Here is a 12,512-nt window from a genome sequence, read left to right on the forward strand (position 1 = left end):
TAACCTCAGTGTCAGTGAGGAGAGGCATATGCTGCGGCTGCACTGGAAAACCCCCGACGTGTTCGAAGACATACCAGTGCACATCCCATACAACAGGCAGGAGAAGTACGAAGTGCAAAGTCACGTCTTTCAAAGGCTGGGTCCTGATCCTGCTCCAGATTCCCAAACCAATGCAGCTGTTCAAAGAGCTCATCAACAGCAAGGAGGAGGGATCAAATCCCACAGAAAACGAGATGGCTATATTTAGGGCATGGGTGGTAATTATAATCTATATTACTTGTAAAAGTAGGAAAAGTAGTACATAGAAGTAATACATTTTAAGTTTCCTTTCATTTTTATGTCTTTTATTTTTTAGTAAGATACTATATACGATATAAATAAGTAGTAGACATTAGGGGTGTTCGTACCCATTGTATTAATGGAAGTTCAGTAGCTTTTATCTCCATGAAGGGGGAGCCATAAGATAAGGTAAAGGCCAAAGAGGATGATGGGTATTTGAGGGGTGTACCTTGACTTTTAAACATCATGGTGGAAAGGTAAATTAGAAAGAGCTAAATGTGATCAGCAAACTGAAAGATGATATTTACACTGTAATCTGTATAACTCTATTATTTTGATTGATTATAATAAAGTATATCTTACTATAATCATATGTGATAAAGATTCTTTAGAGGAATACATTGAATACAGGACATCGAGTACCAGATTTGCATCACACCCTTCACTTCGAGACTGGGCTGGAAGTCCAGTAGAACTTACCAGGGCTCCAGTGGGGTACTGCTCGTGGGAACGTGAGGTCTGAGCTCGGCAAGGGGTCCGTGGCTCACGACAATAGATAGCTAGATATATTGATTGATAAGAAATGCAATGCAGCTATGAACAAAAAAAAGGCTAGCATCAGCTGTATAATTTGTCGTCACACAGTTTATATTATGAAGGTCAAGAGAAATTAAGTCCCACAAACAGCTCCTTGTAGGAAGCACACTAGGATAAAACCAACAATTATGCCCAAGATGAACATAGATAGAACTCTTTTGTCCATATGTTTAGCTAATTTACAAAAAATATCAACACACTTGTTTCTTTCTTTTTGTTTTTAAGTTTTTCCTGTTTTACATGACAGGAAGTGACACAACAACCCCAGGTGAAATGTGAAGGGTAAAAGGTGAAGACATCATTATTTTTTTACGAGATATTTTAAATAATATTTTAAATATACAAACTCGTCGCATTCCCGAAAAGTATGTAATTTTATATATATTTGTCGAAAATATTCAAAGCACGAATTATGAAAACAAATCGGGCATGTCCGTCATTGCTACGACACATACGAAGTCGCCATTAGATTGTGGAGTTCCGAGAGTATCGCTGTTCTGGTCCAGAAGGCCAAATAGCGACGAGGTAAGAACAATAACCAAGCTATTAATTATTTTACAGGTGTCTAACTTACTTTTCCATTTTATATTGCAGTTAATGTGTCATGGTGTTGCCAAGCAGCACTAGAAAAGATTTTTAAAAGAATGGAGAAATTCTCTGTGCCCTTGACAGGCTAATGTTAGCTAGCTAACTAGTTAGCTCGGTGCACATGAGGACAAAACTCCACTAATTACAATGCGCAAAGTTATTGTTATGCAAATATCAGTATAGATGAGGTATGAGAAACTGCCGACTCGGCTTGGTTAGATATTAACCATAACATGATTTTGCTGTCAAAGTAGTTACAGTTGTTCATGCTAGCTAGCTGGCTATGTTGGTCCGTCTGGGAAAGTGGATTGGTAAACGGGCTCTTTAGGTCGAATTGTTTATTGCCCTACCGCCACATCACATGCAGCTAACTTGTTAGCTAGTTACTCAAACAAGAACAATGCAATGGTATCGATTAGCGAACATACAGCATATCATTTGTTGGCCAGCAAGTCAGTTCATGCATTTTCTCTGGCCACTCTTTCTTGCATTGAGCATGTATCAGCATTTCAGCATTGTCTGAATATACACTCAGTGAGCAATTTATTAGGTAGACCTGTACACCAGATTGTTGATGCAAATATTTAATCAGCCAATCATGTGGCAACAACTAAATGCATGAACGCAAGCAGACATAGTCAAGAGCTTCAGCTGTTGTTCAGACCAAATGTAGAAATGGGGACGAAATGTGATCTAAGTGACTCTGATGATGGAATGATTGTTGGTGTCAGACAGGGTGGTATGAGTATCTCAGAAACTGCTGATCTCCTGTGATTTTCACGCACAACAATATCTAGAGTTTGCAGAGAATGGTGCAAAAAACATCCAGTGACTAGCAGTTCTGTGGGTAAAAACACGCTGTTAATGAGAGTGATCAGAGGAGAATAGTCAGACTGGTCGAAGGTGACAGTAAATAACTACGTATTACAACAGCGGTAAGCAGAAGAGAATCTCTGAACACACAACACAACAAACCTTTAAGTGGATAGGCTACTGCTGCAAAAGAGTAATGATGGAAAAAATAGAGGTCTAATAAATATATAGGTCTGACTGTATATTGCTGTGGAGCTCCAGTCAGCATTGCATTGCAGTTTAACAGGATTTGTTTTGTCTTTACTTTCAGCATCATGCTTCGTTTGCCTGTTAGCCGTGCGTTGGCTGGGGTAGCACGCTGCAAGACCTGCCTGGCTGCCACAAATAATGGTAAAATAAATAATGCAATCATAGATGCTCAGTAAATGCTCATTTACATTTCCGTGTAGAATAGTGTCGTCATATTTCTCAGTCATAGGAAGCTTATCAATGCAACATAAATTATGTACTTGTGCACATAGCCTAGATATATTCGTAATGCCATGTTTCTCTTTTGTATTGATCTCAGTTGACAATGTGTATTGGTGCTTAACTACTCAAGTGGAAAAAAATAATAGCTGGGTGCAGTCATATATCATTAAAATACAGGTGAATCCATCCACATGTGTCTGGTAAACTTCAGTGAGTTGTGTAAAGGTTTTTTCCTTGTAGTAGGAAGTATAATTTCAATGTTGTTAATCTTTAATGGAAAACCTGATTTTTTAAATGTGTTAACTTGGCTCTGTGTACCTGTAAGGAGATGGTTAGATGGTGCTGCTGGGGTGCATGGAAGGGTATGGTGGGCTACATTGGGATCTTGCTACATTTGTGTTAGATGCTGATGTGAGACTTGAGGTGTTCTCCTCTGTGTTGCCAGTTCGTACAACTGCCACAGCTGCCAGTAACCTGGTGGAGGTGTTTGTTGATGGGAAGCCTGTTATGGTTGAACCTGGAACCACAGTGCTGCAGGTAACTTGGCTTATTCCAGGATCTTATTTTATTCTCTCTATTACTTTGATTTGTACATCATTTGCGAAATTGCTAATAAAATCCAGAACTATAATAGATAATATCAGTGTTGCTCTTGTTTATGCATGACCCTTAAAAATATTATGGAAATTTGGAATACAGAGTACAGACATTAAATTCAATTTCACATATCTAATATAATCATCAATAGGCTATATGATTGTTTGAAGTGTGAATGTTTATGAAGTTTTATCAGGCTAGATAAGACATGATAAACATTTGCATTCTATATACGTTTTCAATGAAGTTATGCCAAAGAACCAGTTTTTGTCTTGAGCTTCAAAAAAATTTTGTGAAAGAAAATCAATGAAGTAGGGGTGCACAACAAGGGCTGCCAACTTCTGGTCTTAATTATTTAATTCATATCTTATCTGACATGTGTATGAGTTCCTGGTACAGCTTCAGACTGCAAGTGAATCCTATTGATTTTACTGTACTCAAGTACTGGCTTGAACCAGGGTACTTTATAGAGCTGTCAGCAAATTAAAAACAAGGCAATTGGTTGGAACAAAAATGAGGATGCAGACCGACCCTCGAAAACCGGAGTTGTGCACCCCTGCTTTAAAGCAAAAAGACCATTTTAGAGGCCAAAATGTTAGTTTGCTTTGGTACAGTTTCAGAGCTTAAAGACTATTTGTTGAGTGTATTTTTGTTTTGTCTTTAACAGGCTTGTGAAAGGATGGGGGTGCAGATCCCACGCTTCTGTTACCATGAGCGTCTGTCTGTGGCAGGGAACTGCCGCATGTGTCTGGTGGAAATCGAGAGGGCACCAAAGGTACATGAAGTTCCTGACGTAAGGGTGTAGAACAGGGGTACACAAATCCATCCATTGAGTGCTGCTGTATGCCTGCCAGGGAAGATCCAGCTTCATTTTGAAGGGTTGTACACATGAATGCTGGTTCGCTTACAGGACCACACAAATAGTTTTCAAATTGGATGTTGACGTGCAGATTATTATGGGAAAAATCCTAAATGGCCTGGTGTAGAATGGGCCAGCTTAGGCTCTTGTGAGTTGTAATGGGGAATGTTTTGCCTTTGCAGCCTGTGGCCGCCTGTGCCATGCCTGTGATGAAGGGATGGAATATTTTGACCAACTCAGAGAAAACAAGGAAAGCCAGGTAGGACAAGCCTGCCACATTGAATCCAACGGTTTACGTTTGTGCTTCTTTGGAGTGATACTTGTACCTGAACTTTTATTTGTTCCAAAGTTACCTCTTAAGTGCCCAAGGTCTCAGCAAGGGCCATCTTTTGCCATGATGCTGCAGGGACATTGGCACCAGTTGTTCCAGGGTTCAAAGGAATGAGGGCAAGAATTTGCTTAAAGTAGAGTTTTGGAAGTGATGGTTAATTAGTTGCCTGTCACTGGAGATGCTAAAATAGGCATGTGCAAATTCACAGAAATGCAGTGCACCCACAAGCATTTTCAGGTTTTAGCATGTCAATAAACATTTTGTGCAAGTACGGTCAGCATTGGTTTCATGTGGTAATGGTTGGCAGACTGCCTTGTTGGTAAAGAACAAGACTACAGTTTTCTGTTTTGGGGGCCGGCCATGTTCTTTTGAGGTGGTTTGTGGGTGTTTGCTGTTATACAGCATATCACAAAATATTCAGTGTTTTCCCATTCATGGAGGGCTTATTTCAGGACTTATTCAAGCAACTGTGGCGGAACAGGCCTACACACTGTGGTTGTGTCTTTTCAGACTCAACACGGTGGTTACTTTGAAGCACAGCAAACATGGAATGGAAACACACCGCATTGCTAAAAAAAGGAAAGAATGTTTTTGTGTTTTTTGCCACTGGGCCACCACTTCCTCTGTCCTGATGTTATTTGTCTATTGTCTCAGAGAGGGGGTGATGGAGTTCCTGCTGGCCAATCACCCTTTGGACTGCCCCATCTGTGACCAGGGAGGAGAGTGTGACCTGCAGGTAAAGTGCCTGGCAGCTGTGAGGAGGGGCCCAAGAAGAATGGCCACTTTGTAGGGCCAATGAGAAGATCAGTTACAGCTTTTAATCAAATTGATTTACTGCGCACAGTGGATTGGATGGAAACTCAATATATTATGCAATGTGCATCCCCTGTCAAGGCATGTACTATATGGAACAGGACTCTTTGTGTATTGCAGGACCAGTCAATGATGTTTGGCACTGACAGGAGCCGCTTCACAGAGGGGAAGAGAGCTGTGGAGGACAAGAACATTGGGCCCCTCATTAAAACCATCATGACCCGCTGTATCCAGTGCACACGCTGCATCCGGTAAGCTGAACCAGCAACTGCCTTTGCACTGGAATTAAAACCTTAGTATTCAATCCAAAATTAGCCCGATGAAATGTGTTCCGGATGACGGCAAAATAATAAATAATAATAAAAACAATGCATGTACAGTGGGAGCAATAATTATTTGATCCCTTGCTGATTTTGTAGGTTTGCCCACTTACAAAGAATGGAACTGTGTAGAATTTTAATCATAGGTACATTTTAACATTGAGAGACAGAATATCACAAAATAATCCACAATAACAACATCTAATACATTTTCGAAATGTATTATCGTATTTTTGCATGAAATAAGTGTTTGATCCCCTACCAATCAGCAATAATTCTGGCTCCCACAGACCAGTTAGAAGCACTCCTAATCTCAACTCATTACCAAAAACACCTGTGTCAACTCGTTACATCGTTATGTAGCTGTATAAAAGACACCTGTCCACACAATCAGATTCCAATGTTTCCACCATGGCCAAGACAAAGGAGCTGTCTAACGACATCAGGGACAAAATTGTAGACCTGCACAAGGCTGGGATGGGCTACAAGGAAATAAGCAAGCAGCTTGGTGAGAAGTTAACAACTGTTGGAGCAATTATTGGAAAATGGAAGAAACACAAAGTCACCGCCAATCTCCCTCGGTCTGGGGCTCCACGCAAGATCTCGCCTTGTGGGATATCAATGATCATGAGAGAGGTCAGGGATCAGCCCAGTACTACACAGGAGGAGCTTGTTAATGACCTGAAGGCAGTTGGGACCACAGTCACGAAGAGAACCATCAGTAACACACTACACCGTGAAGGATTAAAATCTTGCTGCACGCGCAAGGTTCCTCTGCTGAAGAAGGCACATGTACAGGCCCGTCTGAAGTTTGCCAAAGAACACCTGGATGATCCAGAGGAGGCTTGGGAGAAGGTGATGTGGTCAGATGAGACCAAAATGGAGGTATTTGGCATCAACTCGACTCGCTGTGTTTGGAGGAAGAGAAATGCTGAGTACAACCCCAAGAACACAATCCCCACTGTGAAGCATGGAGGTGGAAACCTTATGCTTTGGGTGTTTTTCTCAGCTAAGGGGACAGGACGACTTCACCGTATCGAGGGGAGGATGAATGGGGCCATGTACCAGGAAATCTTGGGCGACAACTTCCTTCCCTCAGTGAGAGCACTGAAAATGGGTCGTAGATGGGTCTTCCAACATGACAATGACCCAAAACATACGGCCAAGGCAACAAAGGAGTGGCTCAAAAAGAAGCATATTAAGGTCTTGGAGTGGCCTAGCCAGTCTCCAGACCTAAATCCCATCAAATCTGTGGAGGGAGCTGAAGCTTCGAGTTGCCAAGCGACAGCCTTGGAACCTTAAGGATTCGGAGAGGATCTGCAAAGAGGAGTGGACCAAAATCCCTCCCAAGATCTGTGCAAACCTGGTGAAAAACTACAACAAATGTCTGACCTCTGTGCTTGCCAACAAAGGTTTCTCCACCAAGTATTAAGTCCTATTGTTCTATGGATCAAATACTTATTTCATGTGAAAATATGGTATAAAATTTATATGATGTTGTTATTGTGGATTATTTTGTGATATTCTGTCTCTCAATGTTAAAATGTACCTATGATTAAAATTCTACGCATTTCCATTCTTTTAAGTGGGCAAACCTACAAAATCAGCAAGGGATCAAATAATTATTGCTCCCACTGTAAGGCGAAGCCCCTGAACTGTTTTATAACACAAACTAGGAAAAGACTTATGGCTGTCATCTTGCAAATCAGGGGTGCCAGTAATTGTGAAACCCTTTTTCTGGGGAAATGTTTTTGGTTTTTTAATGATTCCTGTTGATTCCATGGAATCATTAATAGGGCACCCTGCTTTACACATGTTGGAAAAATAAAGATCATAACTGTTCTGTGCACATTTATCAAGGGTGAAAGTAATTCTGGAGCCCACTGTATATTCACATACAGTGGGGTCAAAAAGTTGGAGACCACTACTTAAAATGCCTCTATTTTGCATTCTTTTCTAATTTAATACAAATATTTGAATTACAAATTATATTATCAGCATAGCAATTTGACTGAAAAGTTGAATCTCTGAAGAATGAATTCAGAATTTCTTGGTATTTGGTATGTCTCCCAGCTTTAATTGCAATGTGAACTCGAGCTATCATGGACTCCACAAATTTCTGCAAAACCTGATGTTCCATGTTATCGCAGCATTATTTGACAGTGTTCCAAAGGGCATCTTGTGATGTTACTGAATGCTTAGCTTTTGTCAGTCTTCAAGTGCCCCCATAAATGTTCAATGGGGTTGAGGTCAGGTGATTGTGGATTGTGCTTTTGTCAGTCTTCTTTGGTCTTCAAGTAGTTCTTGCATGGCTTTAACTTTAATTCATTTTAAAATGTTAAAAATCCTAAAACTTTCTGTTTATTTCCACGATTACATGAAAAATAAGTCCCAGATTTTCAATGTGGTCTCAGACTTTTGGACCCCAACAAAAATGATGGTTCATATTTATGTTTCAAAATGGTAGACGCTTCCATATGGTTCATACTCAATACATTTCTGTCATAATTAGTTAATTACCGTATGTGAGACAAGTCGATAGGTAATAAAAACTGCCATATACAGGTGATCTTCTTTATAAATGTTCTTCTTTCCTTTCATTCCAGCTTTGCCAGTGAGGTTGCAGGTGTGGAGGACTTGGGTACCACTGGCAGGGGAAATTCGATGCAAGTGGGCACTTACGTGGAGAAGATGTTCATGTCTGAGCTGTCTGGAAATGTCATTGACATCTGTCCTGTGGGAGCGCTGACCTCCAAGCCTTATGCCTTCACCGCCCGCCCCTGGGAGACCAGGTATTCAATATGGTTACTGAGCTGGACCAACAAGCATAAGACCGCTCGGAACTACAGATAACACACATCGCTGATTTACTGATTCGCTGATTCCAGTCTTTCTTTCAGAAAAAAATTGGATTTGTTATCAGTCAAGTTGCAGTGTCTTGTTTTAGTTTTAATAGTCAGTCATAGCAGAGGGCTTTGTTTGACCAGTAATGTGTTCCACAATTCTCAGTTAAATGTTAATTGAAAGGAGCATGCATCCACAGGAAGACAGAATCCATCGATGTGCTGGACGCAGTGGGCTGCAACATTGTGGTGAGCACGAGGGGCGGAGAAGTTATGAGGGTCCTGCCGCGCCTCAACGAGGAGGTCAACGAGGAGTGGATCTCGGATAAGACCCGGTGAGATGACTGTCTCTGTACCTAGAGCGAGGTGATCAACCCAAATTACCTTTGCCTCTGTCAGCCGGTCTTCCTGTCTGATGCCCGGCTCTCGATCCATCTGCAGGTTTTCATACGATGGGCTGAAGCGACAGCGCCTCACTCAGCCCATGGTGAAGAACGCCTCTGGACAGTTAGTAACCACTTCCTGGGAGGACGCCCTGACGCAAGTCGCTGGAACGGTACGTCTCTGCATACTAGGGGCCCCATACCATAGTCAAATTCCACCTGCCTCTTTGTCGCACATTCACCACGTCACACATTTACCACATGCTGTGCATTTTTAGCAAGCCCAACATGGCCCAAGAAGACTCATTCTGTACTCAAGCTGTGAGATTATGTCTGCCTACTGGTTTCCATTGCTCTCAGTTGGAGCAACTCAGGAATTCTGGGTTGGAGGGAATGCTGGGCCTACTGGAAATTATATGATAACATGTTTCTAGACATCAGCTGTGGATCAAGCTGGAATCTTCAGTAGATCCCAGACATTATACTGGGAGCACTCTTGTGGTATGTGTCTATGAATTGAGTTTGCCTTTGCAGCTGCAAGGAGCTCAGGGGAAGGATATAGCCGCCATCGCTGGGGGGATGGTGGATGCAGAGGCTCTGGTTGCTCTGAAGGACCTTCTGAACCACCTGAACAGTGATGCCTTGTGTACTGAGGAGGTCTTCCCCATGGCTGGGGCTGGGTGAGACTGTGGGCTGGGCTGCTGAAATGCAGTGGGGTGGGATTAGATGGGTGGGGCTATCTGACATGGTGGAGGGGCTTTGAAGAGGTCATAGGTGGTGCTGATCTGGGCCTCTACCTACAGCACTGACCTGCGATCCAGCTACCTGATGAACTCTCGCATCAGTGGAATCGAGGAGGCGGACTTGCTTCTCCTGATTGGCACCAACCCGCGCTATGAGGCGCCCATCTTCAATGCACGTGTCAGGAAAAGGTGGGTGAACACCTAATAATCCCGTTAATTATCCACCATCTAATCCCGCTGTGAAAATGTTTTTTTTAAATAAAGATGATTAGCAGTACTAATACCATCGTTAGTCCCTAAGAATTCTTCTCGTCAAAGTGAACCTTTTCACGTCCCGTTTTTGCATTTCTTGCAGCTGGCTCCACAATGAACTCAAAGTAGCAGTGGTTGGGCGGGAGTTGGACCTCAGCTACACCTATGAACATCTCGGGGAGTCCACGCAGGTGCTGCAGGAGATTGCAGCTGGAACACATCCTTTCTGCCAGGTAATCCTGGGACCATTCCTCTGCGTCTATGGTATGATCTTCAATAGGGATTTGATCTTCGGTACCTTTTTGTGGGACAATGTGCTCAGTAGACAAGAGGGCCTGTCCCTTTCCCTTGTTCATCCTCTGTCTGCTGCCCAGGTTCTGGCCCAGGTGAAGCGCCCGGTGGTGGTGGTGGGCAGTGCCTGTCTGCAGAGAGCGGATGGGGCCGCGTTGCACTCTGCTGTGGCCCACATCGCCCAGACCGCACGGACCAGCAGCGGAGTGCAGGACAGCTGGAAAGTGCTCAATGTTCTCCACAGGTAATGAGCCTCCATACCATACTGTATGATGGGTCAAATGTGTTTGAGCTGGGGTAGACTGCCTTAATGAAGTGAGATCATACAGCTTGTTCCCTTGTGCCTGCAGGGTAGCTAGTCAGGTCGCAGCGCTAGACCTGGGTTACGAGCCTGGTGTGGAAGCCATCAGGAAAAACCCACCCAAGGTTTTGTTCCTACTGGGAGCGGATGCTGGTTGCATCACCAGACAGGACCTCCCAAAGGATAGCTTCATCATCTATCAGGGTGAGCGATGTTCCTGCCTCACGGGACTGAAGCGTGAAGGGTTTTAGGTTTTAGGTTTTAGGCACACATCCCAAAGAGTCCTCAGAACCTAGTTCCTCATGCACATGTTGGTGCTCTCTGTTGTGTGACCAGTGATATGACTGTAAATGCTGCGTCTGTTGGTTTCAGGGCATCATGGGGATGAAGGGGCAACCATGGCTGACGTCATCCTCCCAGGGGCTGCATTCACAGAGAAGTGCGCCACCTATGTGAACACTGAGGGTCGTGCCCAGCAGACCAGGCTGGCGGTGACTGCACCAGGCATGGCCAGAGAGGACTGGAAGATCATTCGTGCTGTTGCTGAGGTACACTCTTATTGCCTGCCCCTACCAGAGGGAAAAGGATTAAGTGAGCACAAGTTTTGAGCTCAAGCTTGTTTTCACAGCTGGCTGGTGTGACGCTACCTTATGACACTGTGGACGAGGTGCGCGACAGATTGGCTGAGGTGTCGCCCAACTTGGTGCGTTATGACGATGTGGAGGAGGCAAACTACTTCAAGCAAGCCAATGAGCTGTCACAGGTCAGAACCAGGCATCTACACTGTCGCAATACACTTTCCTTCCTTGAGTACCTGGGATTGAACCCTGTTATTATCCAAGGTGTGTAGTAGTTAGGTGCTGGGGGAGAATCACTTTCACATCAGCTTTGTAGTATAAAGCTCTGTCATTTTCCATTGCTACAGTGAGTGCATCACATGTAAGTGAATCCTGAAAGGCATGGACAATAATGTACGGTATGTGATGGTGTTGTAGTACCACATCAATTAATCTTTATATTGACTGAAGTGTTCATCTGACAAGAATACATGATAGTTTCGTAAATTCTGATAAATTCAGACCAAGTATGTTCTTTCATCTTCCCGTTCTAATGGTCTTTCTTAGCAGGTTGATAATTTGCACCCTTGGTCCCCCTCTCTGTCATAGGCGGTGAATGAGCAACTCCTTGCAGACCCACTGGTCCCCCCACAGCTCACAGTGAAAGACTTTTATATGACAGGTAGGACCCTGGTCTGCGGTCACATGATCTGACTACATCTGATCTGCATAGTGTCTTACTACTGCTCTCCCTCCCTTTCTCAGATCCAATCAGCAGAGCCTCTCAGACAATGGCCAAGTGTGTTAAGGCAGTGACCGAAGGAGCACACGCGGTGGACGAACCATCTGTCTGCTAATGTTCTGTTTGTATTCTGAATGATACCATTCTGTGTACCACACATCTTTAAATCTCCAGTACACCCCCAGGAACTCATCAAAGTAGCAGTGTATATCACTTGCATTGTATATCACTATTTAAGGCTTGCCAGTCTCATTTAAACCTTATGTCAGCAGTACAGATCGAGCGTGTGAATTTTCTTATATTTGTGCGCTGTACTGAGGGTGTTATATAAGATTGTAGTGTTGTAGGAAAGTTTAAATGTAATAATAAATAAAAACCTGTCATTGTAAGCTTACATCCTCATTTTCTTGACAACGGAATACTATGTTAATGTCTTAATGGTATAATGAAGTGCAGGTTGATTTCAAATGTTTTCTCATACGTTTGTATGTTGCGTAAAATGCATTAATGCAACAACAAAATGAATGCTTCATGCTTGTTTCCTATATTATGTATTGAGCTATCACTTTCTGTGAACTTTTGAAATATAGTTTTGCAGTAGATATGAACACAGAAAATAATTCACTTTATGAAGTCCGTTAATTACTGAATATAAAAAGTTGATATTTGTTTGGGTAGTTCACGTCACATGAATTGCATTCTGACATGAGTTTGTGATCTTGCAAAGTATTT

The 12,512-nt window shown here is 42.9% G+C and overlaps 1 protein-coding gene across 1 annotated transcript; it reads left to right on the forward strand.

Moving 5' to 3' along the window:
• The first annotated feature begins 1,269 nt into the window (after window positions 1–1,269).
• LOC133123888 (NADH-ubiquinone oxidoreductase 75 kDa subunit, mitochondrial-like) lies at window positions 1,270–12,169 on the forward strand. The gene is made up of 19 exons (XM_061234587.1): window positions 1,270–1,401; window positions 2,588–2,667; window positions 3,194–3,285; window positions 4,013–4,120; window positions 4,387–4,463; window positions 5,190–5,271; window positions 5,469–5,599; window positions 8,275–8,460; window positions 8,712–8,846; window positions 8,953–9,067; window positions 9,429–9,574; window positions 9,698–9,826; window positions 9,993–10,122; window positions 10,264–10,424; window positions 10,531–10,685; window positions 10,854–11,029; window positions 11,110–11,244; window positions 11,648–11,720; window positions 11,804–12,169. Exons 2-19 carry the CDS (start codon window positions 2,592–2,594, stop codon window positions 11,893–11,895), a joined length of 2,199 nt encoding a protein of 732 aa, XP_061090571.1. The 5' UTR covers window positions 1,270–1,401; window positions 2,588–2,591; the 3' UTR covers window positions 11,896–12,169.
• Window positions 12,170–12,512: the final 343 nt, after the last annotated feature.

The sequence above is a fragment of the Conger conger genome, chromosome 3 (assembly GCF_963514075.1).
Source record: "Conger conger chromosome 3, fConCon1.1, whole genome shotgun sequence".
NCBI classification, from domain to species: Eukaryota; Metazoa; Chordata; class Actinopteri; order Anguilliformes; family Congridae; genus Conger; species Conger conger.

What these genes read in the sequence shown, in the direction of transcription:
- LOC133123888 (XM_061234587.1), top strand. Translation starts at nt 2,592, where the DNA reads ATGCTTCGTTTGCCTGTTAGCCGTGCGTTGGCTGGGGTAGCACGCTGC. An exon ending in GAGGAGAGTGTGACCTGCAG is followed by an intron (nt 5,272 to 5,468) that starts GTAAAGTGCCTG and finishes TGTGTATTGCAG; the next exon opens with GACCAGTCAATGATGTTTGG. An exon ending in GAACACATCCTTTCTGCCAG is followed by an intron (nt 10,123 to 10,263) that starts GTAATCCTGGGA and finishes TCTGCTGCCCAG; the next exon opens with GTTCTGGCCCAGGTGAAGCG.